The following is a 14,966-nucleotide window of genomic DNA, read 5'->3' on the forward strand; positions in this document are numbered from 1 at the left end:
ATATATTTTGCTTGGCGACTTAACCTTCGTGGTGTATAATTTTGCTACCCCCTTCCGCTTATCTCACGAAGTGACCCGCAAAAAGTGGATTCCACATATCATTACCACGATAATTATTATTAAACAAAAATCCAAATTAAATGCTGTAAATCACCCCGAAGACTTCTGCTACTGCAAATATTGACAACAGGGTAAACAGCTAGATGGAAATTCCAATAATGCATCCGATTTTGCATTTTAATAATTGCAATATATCAGTAATTTCCGTCTGTAGACTTTACCACGATGCTGTTTTACAAGACAATTTGCCTCTATTTTTCCGTAATCCGTATCATTGGGTTTTAAATAATTAAGACACCAAATCTCTTCCATCAATCAACATTTTCACTTGGAAAGACTGTGAATTTTTCTGATAAATCAAACAAGTTTAATAGAATTTATCAACAAAAAATTTAATAATCGAGTTTGAAAATGTTGATCTTTACAAAGGATAAGTATAAATCATCATTTATTGAAAAAGCAGATTATGGGGAAATCTTAAAGAAAATTTTCGAAATTTTTCCATGGACAGTTATTTTGGTTTGAAATAATGTAAAACAAAAGACGTTGGAACTGAGAATCACTTTTTGTGGCAGACCCTGTCTATTAAACGTGTTGTCAATAATACAAGATGGAAATAGACCAAACATGATTCTCTCATTTCGCACCTTATTTTAAAGCTTTGAATCATGAATAATTTTTTACTATGTGAAACCCTACTAAAATACATTGAAATCAAAATTTAAAATGCTAACGAATTAAGTTAGTTAAGAACCGCTGCTTCAGAATGTTCATCTTGTAGGCTACTGTTGTAAATTTGTAATGAATAAATTAATTTGAAATATTTATTTAAATAATGATATATAATAATATTATTATTTCAAATAAATGATACTGTTGTAAATTTTCAATCATATTATGAGGAAAATTCCCTAGAAGATTCGTACTTCCACCTAATCAAAATTAACATTTCCTCAACATCAAAATAATGTTGTACATGCCGTGCTATGGGGATTTCGAGTGATGAAGGAAATACTAGTGAAGCACACATTTTAAGGGTGCTTTTATAGCTTTAATTTTTAAAATTTTTAAGGTGTGTTATTCATGATTTCCATCACAGGAGATTTATGTGTTTTCATCACATCATAGATGTAGTTTTTGCGTTCATATGCGAAGTATTCCTTCTTGGGTAACGTTTCTAGAATGAATAGGCTTAATGGAATGGGTTGTGTAAGGAAATAACAGTTTTCGATTACAATGAGTTTAATTCGACTAACACAGCAATATTTACAATTTGGTCTACTCGATTTTATAGGATTTTTTGTAACCCCAAATAAGTCTAGTAAATACGACTATATTTGCTGCAAAAAATGCAATGCTTTGGAAAAATATGTGAATGAAAGTATTGCGGCCTCGAAACTCTAAAAGATAGGCCGGAAAGAGCCAACTAAGTTGAGCTGCTGGCCATAAGAACCCGATTATTATATACTCAAGATTTGTGAACTTCAGATAAGGCAGAGCTAGCGGAATCAAGCAGAAGAACCAAACAAAGTACTGGCATGTCAAGACAGAATTGAAAGTTACCATTACAACTGTCAGGCACAATTCAGCAAAGCATATGTGTTTTTCAGAGCCGAATACAATTGAAATGGCAAGTAAAACAAGTAATTGAGGAAGAAGCATCATCACACGAGAAACAAGAGAAATTGGCTCATCGGCAGAAAGATACTGCAAATAGAAGAATATTGAGAAGTTGTGTCTAATATCTTGTCTTGAAAAATGGTAAAGAAACGATTCATGGAGAAACTTGTAGCCATAAAGTGAATGAAATATTGATGTCAATGTTGTCAACGTCACTAAGCACGTTGATACCAAACGGAGTCGTTCGATGCTGGGGTTCAGAGCCTTTGTTAATCTTCTAAATAAATGATCAGTTTTGACAATCTCAATGGATGGCGATATTGACAAGTACAATGCCAAACTATAGACCAGAGGATAAATCCTGAAATGTATAGACAGTCCATGCAGAACGCCCGCCATTAAATAATTTCTATTTTTCATTGCTGCTAATGTTCCTAGAACTAATATAGCTGACAGTGAGTCAGCGTTGCCTCTGGTAGATATGATCACTGAGATCGGATTGTACAGCCAAAAGAATATACATTTCATAATAACCTTTTCATTAATTTTCTCACTTCTTAGAATATTTCTGATCAATATACAGACAATAATATCGCCGATCGAGAACAAAACTTTGCCCCAAGACTGATGCAAGATTATGTTTGGCGTTAAAAGATATGCAAGGATTGGCGAATAGCGGTAAGTCGGTCTATCGAATGGTGAATTGCCTTTCAGCACATGACTTGCAGCATCTGAGAATACAGTGTAATCAATATCAGTGTATTTTACCTCTGTAAACACATCCAGAATGTTTCCCAATGATATTGAAAAAAGTCTTACAATTAAACCAATCAAACAATGTTGACTGAAGGTCACCATTTTGAACACTAAACAATTTCTAGCTACACTAACAAGTCAATCAATCATATGCGTGTTCCAAGTTTCGCAGCAGATCTTCTCAGACACACAATGAATTTGTCAAAATCCTTTTGGCACTGGCCTTTTGCAATGTTGTCTTGAGCTGCACCAACACACGCCGCATAAGCAGCTGCTTCACCTCTGCACTCCAAAAGCAATTTTGGAAATTTCAAGTATCGCGCTCTTGCTTTATTCACTGATTCCATTTTCAGTCCTATTATTTGCAGTATCTATGGCAGCTTTCTCCTGTAACAAACATCATAACAATTGTTACTTTATCAAAGTACATAATGGTCAAAGAAACAAAACCAAAACCTGATTAGTGGGGTGATTTCAAAATATGTTCTTCATACTGAACCATTTGTCAAGGACTTGTAACTTAGTACGTTCATGCATAAATTCATTAGCTGTTTAACATTTTTCTATCAACTTCATGAAATAAGACAGCATTGAATACAACAGCTTACTTTCAACAGCGCACACACTAGACGTACATAGGACATCATGCTAGGTGCTTGTCTAGTGAATCACACCAAATTACCAAATGTACCGCAGTTCAGAATCAGCTATTTATTTTGCCGCCTTTCCATTTCATTGATATTTTTGGGAAATTTCACAATACATGAGCTAGTTGAGCATTACACACTTTTGTAATGTTTTGCGATCTAAATTTGCGAATCAAAAGCTTGACCGTTGAATTTATTGTGGTCATTTGCTTTTCTTACTGTAGTCCAGATATTAAAGCTTGTTTATGTAAAGAAAACATAAGATGATCATCTTCCTCATCATCGATTACTGTAATTTGTGGCCTACATGTTTTCATTACGCTTACCACGTCTACCCCTCCAATACAGTTTATGAGTTTGAATCTGCAAGGGATTTGTATATCGTGAATATCACACCTCCATATCGACGTGAATTAAATTTTATCAAGCTTAAATATAATTTCCTACAATAATGTTTAATTAACTTTTACAAGAGTTAAGGTTTTACTCCGATAAAAGTAGATGCAAAAAGATTTTTTGGTTTAGGAAATACGAAGTTCATCGATCAGCTAATCGTTTATAAATACGGCCTTAAAATAATCTCATCAGCAAAGCAAATTGAATGAATCAATATTATTTCTAGAGTGTTGATGAATCACAGTTTTGCACCCAGATGACAAAAATAATTATGATTCTATTAACAAGAGAAAAGTAGCGTTTGAGAGATAAAAACTAATAATGATGTGGAAAAATATTTAGAAGTAATTATCTTTTTCAACTAAGAAATAATTCTCAATACGTATTCTGCTCAAATAAGTTGTCCGATTTGAATAGAATAGCATCAGGAGCATGAAAAGGCATCATACAGATAAGCAGCTAAAAAAACTATTATTTCAACATGATGTTCTTCAAATGAGCTGTACAAATATAGAAATTGAAATATAAATTCAATAAGTATAAAGAATCATATTAGACTAATTAATCATTTCCTTACCTTTTTCAATTTGTCATATTTATGAACTAGCCACTCAGGACTGTTCTTCCTAGGGTATTCAGCAATTATGTTTTCCTTTTCAATACCCACAGTCTCTTCAAAGAAAATATTGTAGATGACGTTGCTGTACAATACTGACAATCCTAAAATAGTATAAATCGCCGTCAACGTACGAGGATATCGTTGACTGAATGAGGAGTTTTTTAGTATCTTTTGTCTGTGTAGTTGTTCGATAGTAACAGCTTTTTTCTTACGACTAAATAGCATTCCTGTTAGACTTTTCAGCACCATTGATACCCCTGTCCTAGAAAAAGCAAACATAAATCAATGACTGATATTCAACCGATGATATTTTTTCATTTGAAAATGTATCCAAATACTGTGGAAGACATGGGTTGCATAGTAATTAGGGAATGAGCAAAAGTATCACGCATGGTATCGTAAGTTTCTGTGTCATCACCTTTACAGCCAATATTTCTGAACTCCTAGTGCGTCTTAACTCTCGTTTCCCACGAGTGGAGATGCGTTTATCAGTTCGGGTGCGATCTTGCTAAATCAAAATATGTATACTCGTTTATTCAAATACAGTATAACCAAAATTAGTATGATTTGTTTATATTTTTAAGAAAATCATTCGGACCAAAATATAGCTCAAATGAATAATTAAATCAAGAAAGTTCTTCAGTCATAAACTGACATATATGGCCCTTTCAATTCGAATTGCTCTGATGACAATAGAACCAAGTAAAAGATCGTTTTGGGATAGTTTGTAATAGTGTTGTGTTGAAAAAAGAAAATATATAAAATAAGATACGTTATAATAATTAATTGGAATGGAATAACAAATGAAAATTTGATGAGGATGTTGTTCACATCATTTTGATGATGTTGTGGATTAGAGAGGGTGTGATAATGGTGATGATGATGGAGACGTTACTCAACCACAAGCAAGAGATATTCGAAGAGCCCTTTATGAATTGATGCGATTTGGAGCCCTTGAAGTAGTGGTATGATTCTACTAGCCTAGTACAGTTATTTATCAACGCAATATAGTTTGTTTACTATAATCTAGGTATCTAAGACCATAATCGTATCTGGTCTAATTTTGTGCATTAAGGAGCATGTCGAAAAACGTCATGCTCATATCCAATAATTATTCAATCACTAATTCAAAGTACTATCTTTATACGGTAGTGTAATATGATAACAGTTGAAAATATTTTGTAAAATATTCCTAGGAGTTACTGTACTCACTAGTGGTAGCTTACTTTTGTTTCTATGTCGATTCCAGAACAAGAAATTGAATGGGGTTTCCAAATAACACAGCATTTACGAAGATCCTCTATGCGATGCAGACACCTACTCTCTTGAAAGTCATTCTCTGAAAAGTAACAATGCAGTTATTTTTTGAAGTAACAAGAAATCACAATTCAAGAAAGATAATAGTAGTTTATTCAACAGCTAGAATGAAATAAAAATTCTCAAGTACCCTTTTGAAAGGTTTAGTTTACTCACCACATGTTTCGACTATTTAAATTTGAATAATTATTTTATTGGTATGAAATAGAATTATGAGCTTATTCAATAATTTAAAGAGTCGAAACATGTTGCGAATAAATAAAAAAAAATCAAAAAGGTAATTCAGAATTTTCATTTCATTCTATCATTGAAGTAGCCCTATATTAATATTAAAAGTTCATATGAACAACATTTTAATAATGAAGGCCTTTAAAGCACGAATTTATGTAGGTTAAGATATAAGCGAGCGAACATGTGTCTCAACATCTCACGAATGCTCTGGACAAAGAAAAAACTGTTGAATGAACTGTTTTGTTTGTCATATTCAAAGAACGAAAAACAGTTGTGATAAGTTTTAATCGAATAATATAGTATTCACATAGCTGTTTGTTTCTGCTTGAAAACCGACCAACAATGCTTGAATACAATAGAATTAACTAAACTTCATGAAGCTCTCCTTTCACTTGTAGATAGTAGCTACTTTCAACTTTCAAGTCTAAAAGCGTTTTGGGCGCTGGTCACAATTTTTAACAGGCAAGAAGTACCTTAAACTAAAACTTGTGTAAGTCTTTTTGGGATTAAGGAATGGTGCATAAAATGTGAAAAGGTTGGGGAGGATTATATGAAGGGTGGGGGGAGTGATTGACTTTCTTCTTGTTTCAGAGAGTATGTATATTGTATTAGAGTGGGTGATTAAGGATGATGTTGAGTTGGGAAGATGAGGCCCAGAGTCTTGAAACGCGTCCATACTTGGAAAGTCATTTAAAAGTACTATTGTAAAAGTGAAAAGTACTTCTTAAAGTTTAGTAATCACCAATAGTTGAAATAGAGTAATAGGATAAAGTATACCAGGATTATTACCAAGCAAGTTAAAAATTACTGTATTGTTATTGTATAACCGAAAGATAAGTGTGATTGGCCGCAAGGCAGTCAATTAAAGTCCTAGTTGTGATTAAATAAAAAAAGTTCTGTCAATAACATTTCAGGTGATTTTTCAATTTTCATATGATAATAAAACCATCATTAAATAAATTTTAGAACCAAAAGGATTATAAGGAAATCAAAAATAATAATTCATTTTTTATGAAAACAAGAATTTATTTTCTCACAAAACAATTATACAGGACAAACATAAAAATACAATATCAAAAAGCTTCATTCGTACAATAAAGAGGAAGGCTTAAACCAATTCAAAGTTGTGGTGTTGAAAATGGAAGTGTATTACCTCTCCTTCTCCTACTCAAGATTCCTAAGTGATATTCTCTAATACACACCGGTAGTATTAATCCAAATATTGTCATGTTTTTTATTTTTCATGTTTCTATTTTGGCACAAAAAAATGTTGTGCAGGAATATCATGAACAGTTCTATTGCTAAGTTATAGTATCTGTCCCTTGTTATTAGTTAAGTTAGTATTGATATATTAATTGAGGTAGTCCTAAAGTCTAAGGCTCAACTTACACTTACGCGACTCAGGCCGAGAAGAGACTCGACTCTAGTCGAGAGCATATGTTTCCAAACGGTGACACTCAGACCAGTCGATTCTAGTCTCCGCGACGTCACCATTTGAATACATGTTCTCGACTAGAGTCGAGTCTCTTAAGTGTGAGTTGAGCCTAAGAGTATATTACCAATTGCTATTGCCTATGTTATTCGCGCAAAGAAAATCGAATTGATGTATGATAAATTAAACAACATTCATCATAATGCTCAACAACCTTAATTGTCAAAGCATTATATTCTTAGAAAGTCAAGTTGTTTTAGAATAAACAACTTACAATAAACAACTTTTAGATAAACCAATGTTGTTTTTGTAATAGTCTCCTACACCTTAATGCTATTTTCAATTATAGAATCAAAAAGTGCAATGTACAGCATTACTAGATAATTTCTTGACTTTGAATTTTTCAGTTTAATATGTTTCTAGGAAAGTTATTTTATTGCTTTGTTGATGAATTTTAAATTTCATATTTCCGTCAATAAAAGCACAAAGATATCTTCAACTTTTGCTATCAATTTTTTAAATTGTAATTATATAGTTAACTGTAGGTAATAATTGAGGTTAGAGTGAAGTTACAGAGAAAGATTTTTATCTGGTTTTCCAAATGTATTCTAATTCACTTCATTCTAATTTTATTCTACTCACAGTATTCGAAGCTGAGCATGAGTATGCTTAATCGATAAGATGACAATGATATTAGTGAGTGATAATACATAGCAATATATTAAATGACAGTAAGTTAATATATTTGCAAAAGTTACTTGTATAGACTCCACTATGACAAGGTGTACAAAGAATATTATTATTTAAAACAATAATGGATAATATCGTGAGACCTGGCTGTAAGTGTAAGAGATTTCAGATCAATTTCAGGGCCTCTGACATTACCTAAAATTATTATTAAATATCAACTATGAGCCAATAAGAAAGAATTTAAAAGATATGTGAAGAAATCTGTAAACAGATCCAATATAATATGAGCATGGAAAATTTTTTCTTATAAAATCATAAAGTGATTTAAATTTATTTATCTATGTTTAAACACACAGTATTTTTGTCCAGCCACTTTTTATATAATATGTAAACAATTTTTACATTTGCTCCCATATGCGGTCAGCTTTAAAGCTTTGTATATGTGTAATTTAATCAAGATACATTAATATTCGTTTTCAATTGTTATTATTTGTGTATGGTATTATTACAAAAATTCTATTATGATTTTTTCTGAAAAATAAAATAATTATTTCATTATTTTGCTTTGCAATTAAACATAGGAATCCAGCCCATAATTTTTCAGTAAAAATATAATATTTTCGAACTGTAAAGCCGAACAATAGATACTACAAACTAATAAACTAGTAACTATCTTAAAATAGTAGATTATAAACAAAGGCATACATTATTTTTTACGAATGGAACAGTTTTTTATTGATCGTTCTGAAATAACATGACCGATTCAGTCGATTGTTACTGATATCTATACTTCTTCACCTGAAGAATTTATAGTATGGATGACAGATCAATATTACTGTCATTATCAGCCTGCGCCAGCTCTGCATCAGAGAGTAAGTTTAATATTTTACGTTTCAATATTGACCTTTGTCTTGCACTGCGGATTTTCTCAACCTGACTACTCACATACTCGCCAAAAAGTCTAAACTCATTTGTTTCTGAAAAAGAACTCTCTCCTGATTCAAACGAGTTTTGAAACACGGAATGCTTTATCCTCTTTGCGGCAGGTGGGTTGGAGTAGACGGAGGAAGACGGTGAAGCACCAGGTGTAGCCAGCAAAATCTCAAGTTGGTTTTGGTTTCCTTTGTCAATTTCTCTGTCACGCTCATCACTTTCTTGCTCCTGGGCGTTTCTCTAAAAACAAGAATCACCATTTAATTACAAGTAACTTTCAAAAATAAAACGTTATTTAACCCTAGAGTGGTGTAATGCTTCCTTCAAACATGATTTAGTGCCATGACCCATTTAATACATCGACCTACATCCTCAATTCCTTCCGTATTCACCTTTATTGTCATTTGATTACTTCCAAGATATCACAGCTCGAACCAACCAATTGGTGGATAAAACTAGGTTGTGTAAAAATAGGTTGGGGCTTGACCGACCACTTATCAGGCTCCATACTTGCAAAATTTTGCAAAAGAACCTATTTGGTGCGTGCCAAATAACTGTTAACGCCTTCCCACTAAACAATGATCGTAGATTTGGGATGTCATGAACGTTTTATGGGATAAATGAAACACAATCCCTACAAGCCTAGGTCTTATGTATGGATCATTTATACACTTTATGTATTTCTTCAAAATAAATGGAGGTTTACATCGCAACCAATATAATTACTGGAATTTCTATAATCAACAATTAACTGGAAACATGACCTCATAATAGACTATATTAACCCTAAAATTTTAGAAAGGAACAGTTTTGGATTTATCTAGTTGTTTCTCTCACAATCATTGATTTGATTTTGTGAATAAATAAAATAAATAAGCCTTAACATACTAACTTATGGGTTTAATTTAATGATAACCATGGAGATCAGCAAAATGTTAATTCTATATTAGAATAGAGTGCTGTCCCCTTGAGTAAGATGTGGATTGTAAATTTGTTTTGTGAAGTAGTTGCATTAATAAAATTATCACGGTAAGTAGTTAGGACTTAACTTGAATGTTTTAAGTCTTTAATATCAGGATATATGTCAACCATTTGTCACTTCTATGAGCTTTGAAAGCTCATCTTCAACATTTTTTATAGTTGTATGGGAGAGCCCATATTCATCCAAATAAATTGATGTTCAGTTAAATCTTTGTTAAACACGTGCTGTCAAAATGAATATTCATTGTGATTTATCCTATTTGCTACGATGGCTTCTATACATGATGCATTTTTTACACTAAACTGCACAAGCAAATCCATAAGTAGTATATTTCAAAAAACTAAGTTTTGGAAGAGAAAACTAGAAAGCACTTGATATTCATAGACCTCGGCATTGATGTAATCTTTGAATATCATTATGATTATAATAATTAATTGAAAGGTTTTAAAACAATAATCACCTCATCACCACTAATCGCAGTCTCGGTGATCTTCCTTGGTGTTGAATTGTCTTTTAGGAAGAGCATAGACTCAAACGCCCACCATTTGCCTGGGACCCCTCTCTCTAGTTTCTTCTCCTCTCTTCGAAAACAGGTAAGCAGGTTCTTCACCTTGTTCTGAACTTCATATTGATTAACATCAAGCTCGGCTGCAATTTCACCCCAGGCTAGGTTTTTCAAGATTTTGTCCTTAAATGATGGGTATTTTGAATTCCAGAGAACCTCTCTGCTGCGATAAAGATGAATTAGTTTCACAAGTTTTGTCCTGGACCACTCGTTCTCACTACAGTCTGCCATCCTGACCTGACATCAACGCAACGAGAACAACAAATCACCACAAGACCACGCTAATGTAGGGTGGGGCTTTCGCCCAAAGTTGTGTCCAGGGTGGTTGGCAAAAACCCATAGAGAAGATACAGTTGTCCACTATATTTATTCCACGTTGCCTGCTCAAAGCAGGCAGCAACGAGTCTGTCGAGAAAAAAACATTGAAAGGATCAGCTATATGCTTGTCAGCTGAAAATAATTGAAAGTGGTTTAGTGATAAAATTGTACAGTGAAAATTTCAACTTTTCAAATTGATGTATGGTTTTCAGATTTGGCTTGACTCTTCAAGGTCATAATATAAATTATTTAATGCAGTAACTAGAATGAAAACTAATTTTGTATTAATTATATGAAATAAAAACTGGGGAGAAATGATTAATTAACATTAAACATTCTGAAAAGTTTAAGATTGGAATAGCAACAGTTCAAGTTATATTATCCAGTTCCGAGGTAAATTAGCTTCAATTAAGCAAGCAATGCAATTTAGTGTTCTAACGAACATTCTTGTCTGCTCTTGAAACAGTGGTTAAACCTGCAACTTCTAGTCAAGTAGGCCATCTGCTCCGTTACAAGCTTCATGTCCGATTCCACTGAACTCGGTCAAGTCATTTCAACATGCTAAAATATTAGGTACGGTTTACAAATAATGCAATGGAACATTATAATTTCTATGGCGATAGTTGCTATCGCTAATTCTAGTGCACACTTAAATCGTAAATAATAAATCGTACACGACTTGACCGTGTTCAAATGTCTTGACCAAACTTTGTGAAAACGGACATTAGTCTGCTAAAGGTGCAATTCCATAGCGACGACTCGAGCCGCGTACCTCTGGTGAGGCGGCTCGAGCAGCTTGATAGTCTGCTAGCGGCTGGAGTAGATAGCCATGCATTTTTTATACTCAACTATTCAACAATTTATAAGATTTGTAGGTTGTATAAGCTTTAGGGCGGCAGATGAATTAGAATTGTTGGCCATATTGCTTTTAAAAGAAGAAGAAGAGATATTGTTGGCCACTGATAATATTATTATCTTTCAAGTTTCAAAGATTTCACATTTATTCAAAAGCACACACAAATAAATATAAACAAAGTACAAATATCAAATACAAAATAACAGGCTTTGTGGTGGTTGTGCTGAAATTGGGGAGGATGTTTAGGATTTCCAACTATCGTTAACCATGTAGGCTACTCGAAATTCCTTCCATCCTTGAGAGTGTAAAAGAAATCAGCAACTAGAGGCGCGCCGCTAGGATTGTAATCATCGCTAAGGTCGGTCACTAACTACAGGAAAGTGTGTTGAACATGTGTGAATAGACATATCTTCGAACAATAAAGACATCAGTGAAAAGGCTTCGAACGAAAAACAGCTGTTCGACAGCAGCTTCTAACATGGAATAAATAACCAATACCAATAGATAAAACACTGATAAATTACAAATTATGATAAAAAAATAATGTAACCTCAAATGGAACAATAAGGAAAAAATAGACAAAAATATGAAAGATACAAAAATCTGACCTAAAACAAATTTGTCTAAAGCCTTTTGCCGATGACACAATTATTTGTCTGTCGAACATGTGTGTGTTCGGACATGTTCGACACAATTGTCCTGTCATTAGTGTCCGGCTTAGGCAATTGCAACTCAATACAGTGACTGTGTAAGAAGCCTCGTCGTGTGTTTCAATCACGCCAATTGGCATGGACGTTTGATCATAACATTTTATCATCTCATGAATCGCATTTGAACCTATGACATTCCCTTCAAAAAGCTGATGAGTGTATCATAAAAAATTAATATCTTACAGTAGAACTTAGCCAAAATATCTGACGTTATCTCTATGAATTGTTAAAAAATTATAAAATGCTGGAATTAATAGGTAAACTACATTCTAGCTGAAGATGACTATACTTCATTGCCAGTCCAAGTAGTAGCTTATTCATTCACTCACAAACTCGCCTGCACAATGCTGAACTATAATGAGGTCCACGTTATAATGGCAGTGGATAATGATAGAAGAATAGCGATGCCGATTCTCTTCATTAATTACTTATATTTCTACACTGTCAAAAACATAATTGGCATCGTTGTGGACCTAGAAAAGGATAGTACCACCGGCTTTGTCGAATGATAGACAAGGATAGCAAAACCAAAGTTGATCACATACTTTCATTATAACGTGGACCTCACTATAGAGATATAAGCCAGATGGACCTCTAAAGTCTAAACGCGCACTTAGGCTTGCCACTAACAGAAGGAAATGCATGTCTATCATGCACACACACACACACACACACACACACACACACACACACACACACACACACACACACACATGTTCATCATGCATGTTTTGTCATCAGCGAGATGCTTCTAACATAGAATAAACAACCAATAACAATAAATAAAACACCGGAAAATTATAATGATCATGCATGTTCTATCGTTAGTGACCAGCCTAAGAATAAGTTCGTTCTGGGAACAAGGTAAGGGTAAATTGTTCCAGTGGTAAATTGTTCGATGTCATGTGACTGGTGTAGAACTACTTGTTCCCATGGAACGCCATTTCAAGATCCTAGGTTCCAGCTTTTGGTGGGCCCTTTTGATACAATAAAGTGTATTGTTTACTAGCTGCATGCTGATTTAATAATAATGGGCTGTTGGTGCTTTAACCTACTTTGTTTACTATGCTTGCACACTTTTTTCCAAGAATATTTTCAAAAAAATAATCTTTCCTTGAAGAGAAGCGTGAACTTCTAGTTTCAAAAATACTATAAGTAATACTATTAAATATGTATTTGACATTCGATTTTCGAAGTCAAAATTTTGGATGTTGGTTGTTTGATCTGAAAAAAACAGAAGAATGGCTTGATTGGCATGGGAACCGGGGATGCGCAGATAAGCAAAATGCCGAAAATTCAATCAACCAATGCGAGCTTCCAAATGCAGTTGATTTTATCTGCACCGCGCCGTGCTACGACTGCAAGGCAGGAATTATTTACTGGTAAACGGATTTTGGTACAATTACTGTCAAAATTGTTAGACGCGGAACTTTTTACCGCTAGTCACAATTTACCGTCTTTCAGAACAAGCTCAAAGTCTACCAAATTGTTACTAATAGATTTCCTCAACTAGTCTACTGTAATGATGCGATTGAGTCTGGAGAGGCGGTAACCACTTGTTTTTCCGATCTCTCCAAGGCTTTTGACTGTGTAAATGTAGTTCTGTTAATGAATAAACTCAGACTTTATGGTTTTGGGGGCTCTGCATTGAAATGGATAGATTCGTAAAATAAAAAATAAAATAAAATTCACACGATACCTAAATTAATTGTTTCTGGGGTCCCTCAGGGTTCTATTCTGGGCCCCTTGTTGTTCTTGATCTATGTGAATGATGTTACAGGATCGGTACCCATTGAGAATCTTCCAGTTTTTGCAGATGATACGACTCTGGTGACAAAGGGTCAAGACTTAAGAAAATTGGAAATTGAATCCTATGTCAAGATGAATAGTCTGTGCCAATATTTTGCAAATAATAAATTTATGTTGAAAACCAATTATATGTGTCTACAAACCCATCAGAGTAGGAGGTTGAGACACAATGAAACACCTAAGTTATTCATTGGAGAGTCGGAATTGGTGATCAAGAGCTCGACGGACTTCTTAGGAGTGATTTTGGTGGAAAAGCTGGGTTGGGGGGAACAATTGGATAAGATTGAAAGTAAAATAGCGAGAGGAATTTTAGTCTTACGGAGTTTAAGTAAATTAAATAATAAGCCACTATTGAAGTCGGTCTATCATTGCTTGGAGGAGTCACATATTACAATTGGACTTTTTGAAGTGAAAGTGAAATCTTAACCTTATTCTTTTTGACACTTGTATTTGTAAAAATTTGGGAGAAGACAGTTTTGGGCTATGCCTGTTGTCTTCTCCCAATCATATTATATTTATTATAATTATGATCTGTAATGACAATGGAATAAATAAATAAATATTCAGTGGCCCTATGGGGAGCTAGAGAGAGTAACCTTCAGCAAATTTTCATTTGTCAAAAGAATGCAATGCGCACTATGTTGAGGTTGCATCCACAAACACATTGTAGGGACTATTTTAATAAAATGGAGATTCTCAGTGTTCCCTGTCTCTATATTTTGGAAATCTGTGTATATATTAGAAGGTGTTCACTACAGACTATTAACAAGACGCATGAATATAATACACGGCATAAGAGTACCTTCTCGGAATATCATAGATTGACTTGTATGAAGAAAAACCCAGTTATATTGGTAGAAAGATTTACCAATTCGGTTGCGGGAAATATTAACAATAAAGGAGTTCAAACGAAGTTTAAAATTATTTCTAAAGTAGGAGTGCTTTTATAGTCTGAAGGACTATTTTGACTTCTGTAATAGATTCAAAGACAAAAAGTAACTATATACTAGCTAGGCCAATAAATT

General features: G+C 33.7%; 2 protein-coding genes across 5 annotated transcripts in view; both read right to left on the minus strand.

The window, feature by feature from the left end:
• Positions 1–1,284: 1,284 nt before the first annotated feature.
• The window catches only part of LOC111048084 (GPI mannosyltransferase 1), a 23,621-nt gene continuing 9,939 nt past the window's right edge, over positions 1,285–14,966 (minus strand). For 3 of the 4 annotated variants that reach the window (XR_005570864.1, XR_002605884.2, XR_005570865.1), the window contains exons 2-4: positions 5,325–5,437; positions 4,057–4,360; positions 1,979–2,823 (exon numbers count right to left, since the gene is read on the minus strand). Coding sequence is in view for 1 of the 4 variants with exons in the window: in XM_039424338.1 (XP_039280272.1) it covers positions 1,339–2,538 (1,200 nt within the window). In the remaining 3 variants the exon portion in view is untranslated. Of the gene's footprint in view, positions 2,824–4,056; positions 4,361–5,324; positions 5,438–14,966 lie in introns of those variants that run through there. The other variant, XM_039424338.1, reaches the window with a different exon arrangement.
• On the minus strand, positions 6,652–14,452 carry LOC120350540. Its single transcript, XM_039424341.1, has 3 exons — positions 13,832–14,452; positions 10,144–10,653; positions 6,652–8,941 (listed from the first exon to the last, which is right to left on the minus strand). Exons 2-3 carry the CDS (start codon positions 10,477–10,479, stop codon positions 8,576–8,578), a joined length of 702 nt encoding a protein of 233 aa, XP_039280275.1. The 5' UTR covers positions 10,480–10,653; positions 13,832–14,452; the 3' UTR covers positions 6,652–8,575.

This window comes from Nilaparvata lugens, chromosome 3 (genome assembly GCF_014356525.2).
Source record: "Nilaparvata lugens isolate BPH chromosome 3, ASM1435652v1, whole genome shotgun sequence".
Classification (NCBI taxonomy): domain Eukaryota; kingdom Metazoa; phylum Arthropoda; class Insecta; order Hemiptera; family Delphacidae; genus Nilaparvata; species Nilaparvata lugens.